The following is a 12,019-nucleotide window of genomic DNA, read 5'->3' on the forward strand; positions in this document are numbered from 1 at the left end:
AACATTAATCTCACAAGCCTGTAATAAAGGGAGAAGTGTTACGAAATCAGTGTCCCCTGTGAAGAATAAACCTCTCCCTATCATGGAAAAACCTCACCAGTGCTGAGATGCTTTTTTTCTGATTTCTTGGCACTAAACCATTTTACCTTTTGTATCAATCCTGCAAACCTTTATTTGTCACGGCCCAAAATATTGTTTTGTATTAAACTGAGTGTCAGTCTTGAGTCACTCACCTGAAATGCCACCTTGACTCCAAAGAACCAAATATACCAAAACTCAAAACTTTATTCTTCACATATTCAGGCCTGGCATTTGTAAAAAAAGTCTCTGGTCTTACTTCAACATGTTAATTTCATATGATGTGAAATAATCACAACAAGAAAACATGCAACCTTTAAACCTTATGTCTGTTAATGCATTTTCAGAGTATTAAAAAAATCCACACTACTGAAGTAGTTATTCATTCTTCCATGTATCCAGTCACCAGTGTAATTGCTTAAGCACGGACTAGCAGATAAATTCACACTTTAACTGAAAAATGTAAATTAGTTGACTTCAATTATATTTAAGATTTTAATAGTCATATTTTCTATAATCTACTGAGACTTCTGTTGTGCAACAGAATATACTGTGTAAATCATCTTCAGGGAAAAAACATATAATAGAGGTATAATTACTGTAAACTGAATTTAAAATAGCTTTCCATTCTCTTGGCATTAATTTCTAAAAAATATCTGAAATATTTCCAATTATTTTTGTAGATATATGGAAAACACAAGGGTGAACATAAAGATATTTTGTTTGTTGCCCATACATGATACAATATACTAATTTTTTTGGTGGTATATGGACAAAAAAAAAGTCCCTAGTTAAAGAACCTTTTCTTTCTGATAGGCTCTCTGAAAAAAAATTAAATTAAAAGCCTTTTTCAGAGTTGTTTGTTCAAGCAGTTCTGGTCTGAAATTTTGCCTTCAAAACCACAGCAGGATAAGGTACACTAGTCTTTTAATTAGAGCTACTTAATCTAATTCCCTCTGCATCTACCCTCCTAAATCTTGAACATTAATCATGTTTGACAAAATTTTAAGTTTTTAAATTAAATTTTTTTTTTTTCAGGGATCTGATATCATAATCAGGAGGATAAATCGCTACTTTGACAGGTTAAGACAGGTCAATTATAATTTAATATTAGAATTCCTTTGAAAAACACCATCAAAGCATTTTAAACATCAGAGAGAAAAAATGATAGTCATTATACATCGAAGAATATCAAACTATCAGGCTTATCAAACTATGAGCATGATCTGTTTTGTTCATAAGTGATGGAGGAGTGTAATAATTATCCAGAGTGTGGATTCTTATCTACAACCTGCCTGGCTGAGGAAAAATCCCAAGTTATATTTCAGGTGATCCATTGCATGCACTGAGAGGGCCTATTCATTCACTTGTATGGCAGTGGTTTTCTAAAAAAAAGTTACTGGAGTGCCCTTTCTGGCATGGAAAGCTTTTTACAAATTAACTTCTGCCTTTAAAACACATTGGTTTTACTGCAATCCAGTGTCATATCCTTTGTTACTCTTCTGGCCCCTTGTCCTGTTTATAGTCCTCCTGTACCTTGTCCTGAACAGTCTTGAAAGTTGCCTAATGAAGTGACTTGCTGGTTAATATTTAAAAATTACTTTGGTTGCCCTGAAGCTTAAAATCTTACATTCTGTTTGCTCAGATATGAACTATTATAATGATTCATCATGTTGTACCTGGTTTTGCATTACATAGATAACTGGAGCCCGGAATTACATGTGTTTTAATTTGGGGACAACTTTCAAGCTTTTTTTTTCCTCTTTAATATTCAGACATAGATAAAACCATTATATTTAGCACAAATAAACTGAAATTTAAAGGCCTCAGGTGGACACAGTATTTTGGCAATAAATTCAAAAATTTAAGAATCCAGTCTGGCTGCTTAACTAGACACCTATATATTATGATCTCACTCCATTAAAATGCAGGGATATACAAATACTGAGAATTAATTGGGCTTTGAGAATATTTTGGCTAATGTGAGGAACAAAGAATAGACTTGAACTCCTATACTTCTCAGAAAAGGCAAAAGTTAACACAGGCACCTTACAAAACAGCACAAAACCTACATAAAACGGTTCAAGACTCAGTAGGCCCATAGAAATTAAAGTAATATTGATGTGAGCTGTTACTCTTCCAAGGACATTCAGCTCTTCTGCCGTTTTCACCAAATATTCCTCCTGAACTTCTGAGGAAAACTAAATAAGGCTTTCACATTTGTTTGTGCTGTGTTTATGTACTGCCAAGGCCGTATGCCACTGCGTGAAGGCCATGGAGGATGAGGGGAGGAAGGGGATGAATTGTGATGGTCACTTCTCCGTGCTCTTTGCTGAGGTGTCTGAAACAGCTTTATTAAGAAAGCCAAAAATCCTCTCACTAGTACACAACATCTGTTACAGATGACTGAATTATCTGGATTCAGTACTTTTCTACACTGCTAAAAATCTGACTTTTTGCTGTATTTTGTTAAAATGAAATGTGAAAGAAGAAAAAAGTTTGTGGTTTGTTGGTTTGTTGGGTTTTTTTCCACAGAAAAGTGTAGCTTCCTTATTTTTGTGTTACCTTCATTGCACCAAAAGATAGTGGAGATAAAGAAATTATGAAGCCCCTGGAAATCAATTGAAATCAAGGTTAGCAAAAAAAGCCCTTATTTAAGAGGGGAAACTCCATAGCATTAAAGGGGGTTCTGCCATTGATATTAGGGGGAACCTGTAGTGCCCCCTACGGTTCCTCCTACTGTAAAAAGGTTTTTTTTGGAATAAAAGAGAACGGAGAAGACTGTTTAGAAAGTTTAAAAATAAATAACCTACTCAGAGAAACTTTGTTTTCAACGGTACCCAATCACAGATAGTAACTTCATAACAGAAGACTGACTTCTTGTAGATATCATTGCATTTCATTCAGAAATATATACTTTAAAATGTGTCCAGCCATCAAGGAAGTATGCCATGAGTTCAGATAGAGCTTGAGGCAACAACCTTGTTAATTTGAACAGGCTCTTTTGTCAGACTTAGGAACTACCAAATATACTGTAGTATTAATTATGTCTGCCAAGTACTCACCTCCCTGTGGAAAGAACTGAGAGTAAATCTCTTTGAAGGTTTCTTCATTGACAACACCACTGGGGCATTCCTGGAAGAAAGTGAAAGACAAGAAATGAATACCATCCAATCTGGTCCAGTCAACTCGTGTTCATGAGACCGTACACAACATGTATGTGACTCTGACAGTTTAACGTGTGACTTTGCACTTTCAACCAAATATTAAGGCATTAAATGTTTATCACATTGAAGTATCTTTCTAAAGAATTCCCATGAGATAAAAATTTCTTTTGTGCCATGTATCTCAATTTCAGTTGCTACCTGAGTGACGCAAATGAGCAGCAACTGCCCTGCTGCACAGCGTGGAGCCATTGCTGTCACTCATGGGCCATGGGTGGTCACTCCTGCAGCTGCAAGCAGCATTTGCATGGTATGGAAATCAAGCAGGAATGTAAGCACTTAGATATTACTGACAGAACATGCAGTAAAATTCAAGTGGAAGAGTTATATTCAATGAATTCAAAAGACCCTGACGCTGAAGATCTTATTCAAACCTTGCAGAACCTTTTGCCTCTTTACATCTTTTTCATAAACTGAAATATATATATAAGAAAGAATAAGCAGGAAGTGTCAGAACAGAGTGACAAAAAAAAAAAGAAAGGAAGTGATGGAGAAGAAAAAAGATGATTAGAGCTGTGACTTTACAAAAATTACTTATGTAAAGAGGTAGGAAAAGCAGAAGGAATACCATATGGTTTACTAAGATGCACATAAATATCAAAGACCAGAGAACCGATTTCTAGTCCTGAATTTGTCAGACTGAGGAGATGACTTTGGGCAATGCACTTAATTCCTTTTTTGCCTTAATTCCTTCTTTAACACAGAGGGTGAAAAAAAGCCTTAAAAGGAAAGAATTTTTAGAAACAAAGATAAGCAAGAAAATACAAATTAAGTGTTAAGGTTCATACATTTATTTTTGTCAATTGCCATGCTATTTGGACTGAGGGTTCAAACATATATGCTCCTAGTCCTAAACTGGGGAAATGAAATAGCTTTGAATGAAGATAAAGAGCAGTGAAATATCTTTTACCAGTGTAATAATAGCTTTTCATGTGAGAACAAATGGTATTTTAATTAGATAAAATAAAAACCAATGAGCTATAGTTCTGACAGCTTCTGCGAAGAAACAAATAGTGTAATCTTGCTAATTGAGAGACAAATGCACCATCTGAGAAATGGATGTCAGTTCTGTAGATCTAGGATTATTTTGATTTTATGTCACTTTTCTCAGCCAAAATCTGCTTTTCATCATAACTAAGCATGTGCCAACACACAGTAAAAAACAATGCTGTTTGATCAGACAGACAAACAACTGTGTTGTAGATAGACATACAAAATTATTTGTTCCCAGCCACAGAGACTGACAGCTATGGAGTCAGAATTAGAGTACAGGTCTCTGTAAGACCAGATATACTGGCTGCACTGCCTTTCGAACCAAAGCCTTTGGGGAATGGCAGGAACATCTCTACCCTTCATCAGGTAAAGAGTAATCCATTAATTGAGGAGGCATCTCCCTGGCTGTCATGTTGTTGGGTATGAGGGCATCTAAAACATCTCTCTCTGCTTTACCAGCTTCCCAAAAAGACTGTAGTCAGATAGGCCAGTGTCTCTGGCTCCTAGCAGGCTTACAGTTGGTCTCCCAAGTAACAAGCAATAGGACAAGAGGAAATGGCTTCAAGTTGTCCCAGGGCAGGTTCGGATTGAATATTAGGGAAAATTTCTTCACCAAAAGGGTTATCAAGCATTGGAATGGCCTGCTCAGGGAAGTGGTTGAGACATCATCCATGAAGACATTTAAAATTCTGTAGATGTAGCACTTAGGGACATGGTTTAGTGGTGGACTTGGCAGTGCTGGGTTAATGGTTGGACTTGATGATCTCAGATGTCTTTTCCAACCTCCATGATTCTATGTCTTTATGATTCTACTACTCTGCTTATCTTTTTATGTGAAGCCTTCTGGAGTTGTAGAAGTGCATGCAAGAGGGCAGTATTTTTACTTGGATTTGAAGCACAATAAAGAAAACTTCAGTGAATTGTTCAGATACATACTGTTATAACATTATAGTAATTCAATGTAGACAATGTAACAAAGGTATTTTATAAGTTCCTCTTTCAAGAATACATTGGTATATAATCTACATCATTCCCAGACCTGCACAAGGAAGAACACAGCCTTTCCCCTGAGATGAGTGGACATGTGAAAGGATAATACATTACTTTGGAATTTAGAAAAAGAAGCAGTGACTTCTTTCTGTTCTGCAGGTAATTTTTTTTCAGACAAAAAAAAAATAGCTAGGCACATTTTTAAGGAATTAAAGAGAAAACCTGCATATCTGAATTTGTACAGGTCAGGTACTGACTTTTTTTTCCTGAGACACTTAATAAATAATGACTGACAAAATGAGCATCTAAGTTTATCTAACTCTATGGCTTATTAACATGCAATGCAATTTTTCTCCTTTTCCTTGGATGACAAAGACATACAAACTATACTCATTTTGCAAAGAGTGCTCTCCCCTTTTTTACAGGAAGTGCCAGCAACAACAACTCTGTCAGTCCTTAGCCTGTAGCTGTGAAGAGCTAGAGGAGAATTAAGGGTACTCTGTAAAAATCTGTCTGATTTATTATTTGTTAGTTCAAAATGAGTTAGGAGCCTTTTAAAAAAAAAAAAAAACAAACATAATCTACATTCCTCATTTAAAGGTAGTATTTTTTTCCTGTCACTTAATAAGGTCTGGTATCACCATACTGTTTGAAAGAATCATTGCTTGAAAAGGCAACCTACTTTCATAGAATTATTTATTAGCAGACTCAGGAATGACAGTTTGAGTTTCTCTAGTCTGACCCTCTGTATTTTCCTCTGTTCTTTGGCACAGCATTGCTGGTAACACCTTCTACATCCTTGAAGGTCTGTAGTAATGGTGTCTTAAGAACATTCATTAAAAATCTGTGATGCTGGCCAATTACTCTTACCAGAACTATCAGTTCAAACTTTTCTTTCTTTAGCTTGGAACTTCCTTCTGAGCTTCTATATGACAGTGAACACTCTTGTTCTTAAATAATTGTATTCTAAAAATATACGTAGCCAACACAATTTACCTCCAAGCCTGCACTTTTCTGGACTCATAAATCTGGCTTTCTTGTGTTTATCAGGAGATTTCTGCAGTTCAGTGAATAAGATTAAATATCGTAATTGTTAAGTATGCCCCATGGCTTTATTTCAAGTTATTGCTGACTTCTTCCTTTGTACAAACTATAATTAAAATAATCTATCTAACCTTTCATTAAACTCTTATAAAATAGAGGAAAATAATTAAATAGTTTGAAAGAAAAATGTGAGGCATATTTAAACCATTTCCTATATTCTTTTTTCCCCTGATCTGTATATAATTTGTTACAGCAAATTTCTGTTTGACAATCTTTTAAAATTGTATTAATGTATTTTCCATCTGGAGAATAAAAAGGAGGGAAAGTTCATAGAGAACTGAGTCCAGTGCTCCCTCTTTTAAAGAGAAAATAATTTAAACTGACAGAAAGAAGAGACAGAGAATAATAAATATGATTCTGCCTTTTGATGACCTCGCTTGCTTGCAATTTTGTTGCTGGGAAATTACACCTCCAGCACATGGTCTTATGAACCACTCCAAAATCTGTAAATTATTTACAAGCTCATGCTGTCTAAGCTGTCTCTCCTTCAGTGTTTCTAAGAATATTGCAATAGGTTTATTCATCTTCACTACCTAATCAACACCCTTTTTAGACAAGAAGCAAACCAAAAAGACACAAAAAAGGAGAAATACTGAAATGTAGGAAAGAGAATGAAGGGGAAAGAAACTCAAAGCTCAGACGTCTGCATAACAAACTGTTTTGTATAATGGATAGAGCTGGAGCTCTGGCAACTTTGAATGTATTTTAGCCTTTTACATGAGAGGTTCTCCATCCCATGCTTCATTTGCCATCAGTTTTTTTGTACAGCTTCATTTTAGATATATGTTCATGTCCATTGATTTAATTATCAATAACTGACAATATTTTCACTTTCTGTACTTCTATTCTGACTGCAAATTTAAATTTACCATAAACACAAAACTTAATGGAAGAATATGTACATAATTTTGAAATAGCATGCTTATACTTTAAAGCTAATGCTATAAAAAAACTAATTGTGGCTTTCCACAGCCCAGTTCAGTTCCTAATTTTTCCATTTGAGTATGATAGAGCTTTGATCACAACAGTATGAGAATTTAACAAATGACCTTGATTTAATAACATTATCTAGGTGAAATTAATAACAAAATCTGGGCCAACAGACACCTCATGAAGCTCAACAAGAATTTCAATGTTCTGCATCTGGGAAGAAATCTGCCCTTGTCCCAGTAGCAGCTGTGAAGTGAGTGGCTGAATGGCAGCACTGCCAAACAGGACCCCAAACAGGGGTTACAGGGGATGTCAAACTGAGTGTGAGCCAACAAAACCTTCTTACTATAAATAAGATAAACCAGCTACTGCTACAAAGCCAGCAGGATGAGAAGTTTTTCTCTCATTCTGCTTGAGACAGTCTTGGGGCTCTCCCAGGGGTGTGGAGGAACTGAAGAGAGATAAGCAGAAGGTCATGAAGACTACTAGGGATGAAAGCATGTGGCCACAAAGGAGAGACAGAGAGTTGGGCTTGTTTAGTCTGTGGCATTGCTAAGGGAAGATCTAATAGCAGCCCACCTGAAAAGAAGTAGCAGATCTAAAAGAACCGAAATCTTAGTAGGGACAGACAATTTAACAAAGTTTGGTGTCCACAGTCTGAGTTTTGTGAACTCACATTAGACACTAAAATCACTTTTTCACTCCTCTTGGTACCCTGAAGTGTGGTGATGCTTGAAATAGCCCCTACTTTCAGTGAAAAGATGTGCTGTTGAACAGTCTTAGAAAGCTGTGTATAGAGAGCTTCACTAAGAGGTGAGACAAGAGGCTTTTATAAGTGGACCTTGATAATTTGCCGTTATGAAGAGGAACATACTGACCAGGACAGTGTGTGAGTTAGGGACCTGAGACAACAGGTTCTGAAGCTTGTGGGTTTTTTCAGGCTTTAATGCTTCTAAGGTTTATGCAAATTAACTTTTATCCACTTCCAAATTCCAAAGCTGCATTCCTAAGGTTGATTTAAATTGGCTATATCTAATGCTTGTTCTGATGTATGTGATTGAAATGTAGACCTTCTGATGACTTTCATTTTTGCAGAAAACTGAGCCAAATGATAATTATGCAATTCACATGGGTTGCAATATCAAATTAATTTCTCCCACTAAGAAATACAATTAGTATTTTTAGACTAAACATCTAGTTTTATTCAGAAAAACCCCACATGTATTTGGTGTTTAATCAGTGGACATTGATGTGCATTTAGCCTATATTGGCCTCCTATGGCAAGACATCAGTGGCTATGTAGTAAAATTATTCACCAAAGTTATCCGCAAACTATTAGCCAATGTTTTATCAGATAGAAGTATTTTGTTAGCATATCCACAGTAGTGTATTTTAGCACCAAGGTTTATACTTGAAATGTACAGTGTTTTTTCTAGGCTAATAGAAAAATTAACCACAAGGGAACTTGGCAAGAATACTCTTGAACAGACTAATACCTGCTACAGCAGAAGGAATTCTACCTGAGAGCCAATGTGGTTTCAGAACCAACAGGAGCACCACAGACATTGTATGTTAATGATTTCCCCTCCCAGTTTTCAGGAATTTGCTGACACAGCTAATGCATGTGTAACGCTACTAATGTATATGTAACACAACTGATGCATATGTAATATTGTATCACATAAAAGAAGCTGAACAAAAGCAATAGGTGTGCATGTTTGGTGAAATTATTCCCCATGCATCCACCGCTGTAAATAAATATACCTGCTTCAATACTCTTTGTGAGTTTTGGGGTTTGTTTCCGCAAGTCACCCATAAGAAACTAAGATACAAGCAGTTTCTCTGAGGATGGAAAAGGTAAGGATTTTGGTGAAACATGTCTAACATGATCTTGTATGCTTTGGAAGAAGGAGAAACACCAGATACATCTCACTCTGAAAGGTGACACAGACAGTGACACATTGATATCAGTGTGATTTCCACCCTGAAGGCTTCTGCCAGAACAACATTGCAGCAGATGAGCCAAGCAGGTATTGGTCTTACAGATACAACACTAGATCCAAACCCAACCAGACTTATAAATCTCCCCAACTTCCACTTTCAAAACCTAAATATAGATCTCTGACTCTCAATAGCCTCTGTATGTATTTTCAATTCACTTTGGATAACAGTGTTTTGCTTCCCAGTGTTGCTGTTCAGGTAATGGCTCTGTAGCCTTAGGCTGATTGCAACAAGGAGGGTAAGCAATCAGAAAAACAGAAGGGTGGGAGAAAAAGTTCACTCAAACAGGCAGTTGTCACTGCAAAGAGGTCTCCCGTCAGTCTCCTCTTCTCCAGGCTGAACAGACCAAGTGATCTCAGCCACTCCTCATCTGGCTTCCCCTCCAGACCCTTCAAGTTCCTTGTGGCCCTCCCACAGATACTCTCTGGTAGCTTAATGTCTTTCTTATATGGTGGTGCCCAAAATTGCACACAGTACTCAAGGTGAGGCTGCACCAGTGCAGAGCAGAGCAGGACAATCCCCTGCCATTACCAGCATGCAATCCTGTGCTTAATGCACCCCAGGAGGTAGCTGGCCCTCCTGGCTGCCAGGGCATTGCTGACTCATATCACAAAATAAAAACAAACACTGCAAGTGACACAGAAGAGCAACAATGGCATGGCAAAGGTGATAACAACAACAATTACAATGGCAAGGCTTCTGAGGTGTTTAATTTTCCATCATACAGCTGCAAATCCAGAATGTCTTCATTCAAATGCCTCCTTTGAATGCCTGCTGTTTACCATAATGTCCCAGTTTGCCTCCAACACAGGCAACTAAACTCTGTTTTCCCAGATTTGCCAATCCATCAGGCTCCTCTGGAGCAGCTCAGTTCTGCCAAAGGACAGATCTTGTTCCTCATCATTTCTATGCTTGTTCCTCTCCACTCCACAGGGAGAGCTCTCCCCAAAGCCTCTTAGTTCCTCTTGCCTGTCTCTTTTCTCTTTACCCTTGTAACAGAGCACCAAGCTCTATTTCACATAGTCTTTGGAAGAACAGGTCTATCAACTCCTCTCCAGATCCTCACATCTCAAAATCTTTTCCAGATCCTAATCTTTTCTTCCCTTATTGAAGCTCCTTCCCAGATAACCTTTAACCAGGCTATCACCAAATATTTCCCCATATGGCAGACAAAACAGTCCAAGATCAGACAGGAAGGCATCAGGCAGATGCAAATTTCAAGTCAGACATCCAAAATCTCAGCTCATTTTTAAGAATTGCCACATTCTGTGAAAAGCATGAAAGAATATATTTCCTAATATTATTCTGCAGTCTCACTCTGTCAGATCTTGCTTTGTGCTGTTTCTGTAGCATAAGGCAGAGAAAGGATGCAGGGAGAGAAAATTTTCATGAGAAAAAGCAGGTGCAAGTCAGGATTGCCAGCATAAGGCAGTATGATAGCATCATGTTACATTGACGGGGTAAATGCTCATGGCAAACAGGAAAATCCAGTGTGCTCTCAGCAACTGCAGCACTTGTGGGCCATGAGAAAGGGGTGATCTTAAGTTGGCAAGCAGAAACAATGCTGGAAATTTATTTATTTGGACATTAAAGAAAACTATTCAAAGATGATATAGTAAGCATGTATGCTATTAAAGAAAATAAACTTTATTTTCACTAGGTGTTTCATTTCGTTGCAAATAAATAAGGCTAGTAGATAACGTCCTGATGTGGAGCTGCACACGCAAAATGTTAGAAGACGTTTATACACTAAATTTTTCTAAAAATCTCATGGCCTATGGACACAGGAAGAAGAGAATTCAATGGCTGCTGTGCCTTACTCCTCCAGGACCAATGCAGAAATTGGCTTTTTACAGTTTTACTATGCCTTACAGCTTTGAAATTTAGCTAATACCCAGCTGACACAGTGTAAAATGAATTTAGTCATGTCTGCAGACCACTGAATGTACTTCAAGCACAGTAGAAAACAAAACCACAACCTAATACACTTCTAGAATAGAGTTGTTTATATTTTATTTATACTTAATAAAAACTGTTTATATTTTATAAACATGCGGCTCCTGGCTGTATGCTGGATTTTGTTAGGTTATGTGGTAGAAGCTTGTCTCCACACCTATAGTGGAACACAGGGAGACAATGGCAGGTTGGGAAGACCAAATAGTGCCTGCTGTGACTGCTCCCAGGATATCCCAGGAGCCATCAGCCCTTCAAAGACCCAGCTTCACAAGCCCAGAGGAGCATAGAGGCACAAAAGTAAGTGGGAGCCCAAATTAAGGACCATGAGGAAGGGACACAGTGTCCTGCCCTCCTGGGCTGTCCCAGGAGAGCCTCATGTCCATTGTCAGAGCATCAAGGTGAGTGACTGCTTGGATAGAAGAAGTTTGCTGCCCAAGGGTTGGAGATACATTATGGGATGCAGGGGAAGAACATTTTGGGATTGCACAGGACTTATTATGGGATGTTTAGTGGGGAACCAGTGCTGGGGAAAGGAAGGGATTTAGGTGATTTTGGGAGGTACAGGTGTGGGAAAACAAAGGCATGAGGGGAAAGAAGTCCCAGTCACATGTATATGGCTAGCTGGTCAGTCTGCTTGGCTGGCCATGCCCCATGCCTGACCTGTCTTGTCTTCTTATTAAGCTCTTTTCCAACTCTTTCCTGAGTAAGGGCTTTCCATGCAGTGAACAGGAGTGTGAGGGCAG

General features: G+C 37.8%; 2 protein-coding genes across 6 annotated transcripts in view; one reads left to right on the plus strand and one right to left on the minus strand.

The window, feature by feature from the left end:
• The window catches only part of PACRGL (parkin coregulated like), a 34,288-nt gene extending 30,915 nt beyond the window's left edge, over positions 1–3,373 (plus strand). The window contains exon 9 of one of the 2 annotated variants that reach the window (XR_005562705.1): positions 1,117–3,373. The gene's annotated coding sequence lies outside the window, so the exon portion shown is untranslated. The remainder of the gene's footprint in view (positions 1–1,116) is intronic. The other variant, XR_003539383.2, reaches the window with a different exon arrangement.
• Positions 1–12,019, minus strand: part of KCNIP4 (potassium voltage-gated channel interacting protein 4) — a 209,911-nt gene that overhangs the window by 16,384 nt on the left and 181,508 nt on the right. For all 4 annotated transcript variants that reach the window (XM_039379047.1, XM_027713749.2, XM_027713748.2 and 1 more), the window contains exon 3: positions 3,144–3,213. In XM_039379047.1, coding sequence (XP_039234981.1) covers positions 3,144–3,213 — 70 coding nt within the window. The remainder of the gene's footprint in view (positions 1–3,143; positions 3,214–12,019) is intronic.

Source organism: Pipra filicauda, unplaced genomic scaffold, assembly GCF_003945595.2.
Source record: "Pipra filicauda isolate LSUMZ 115617 unplaced genomic scaffold, ASM394559v2 scaffold153_size1761393_pilon, whole genome shotgun sequence".
In the NCBI taxonomy this organism is placed as follows: domain Eukaryota; kingdom Metazoa; phylum Chordata; class Aves; order Passeriformes; family Pipridae; genus Pipra; species Pipra filicauda.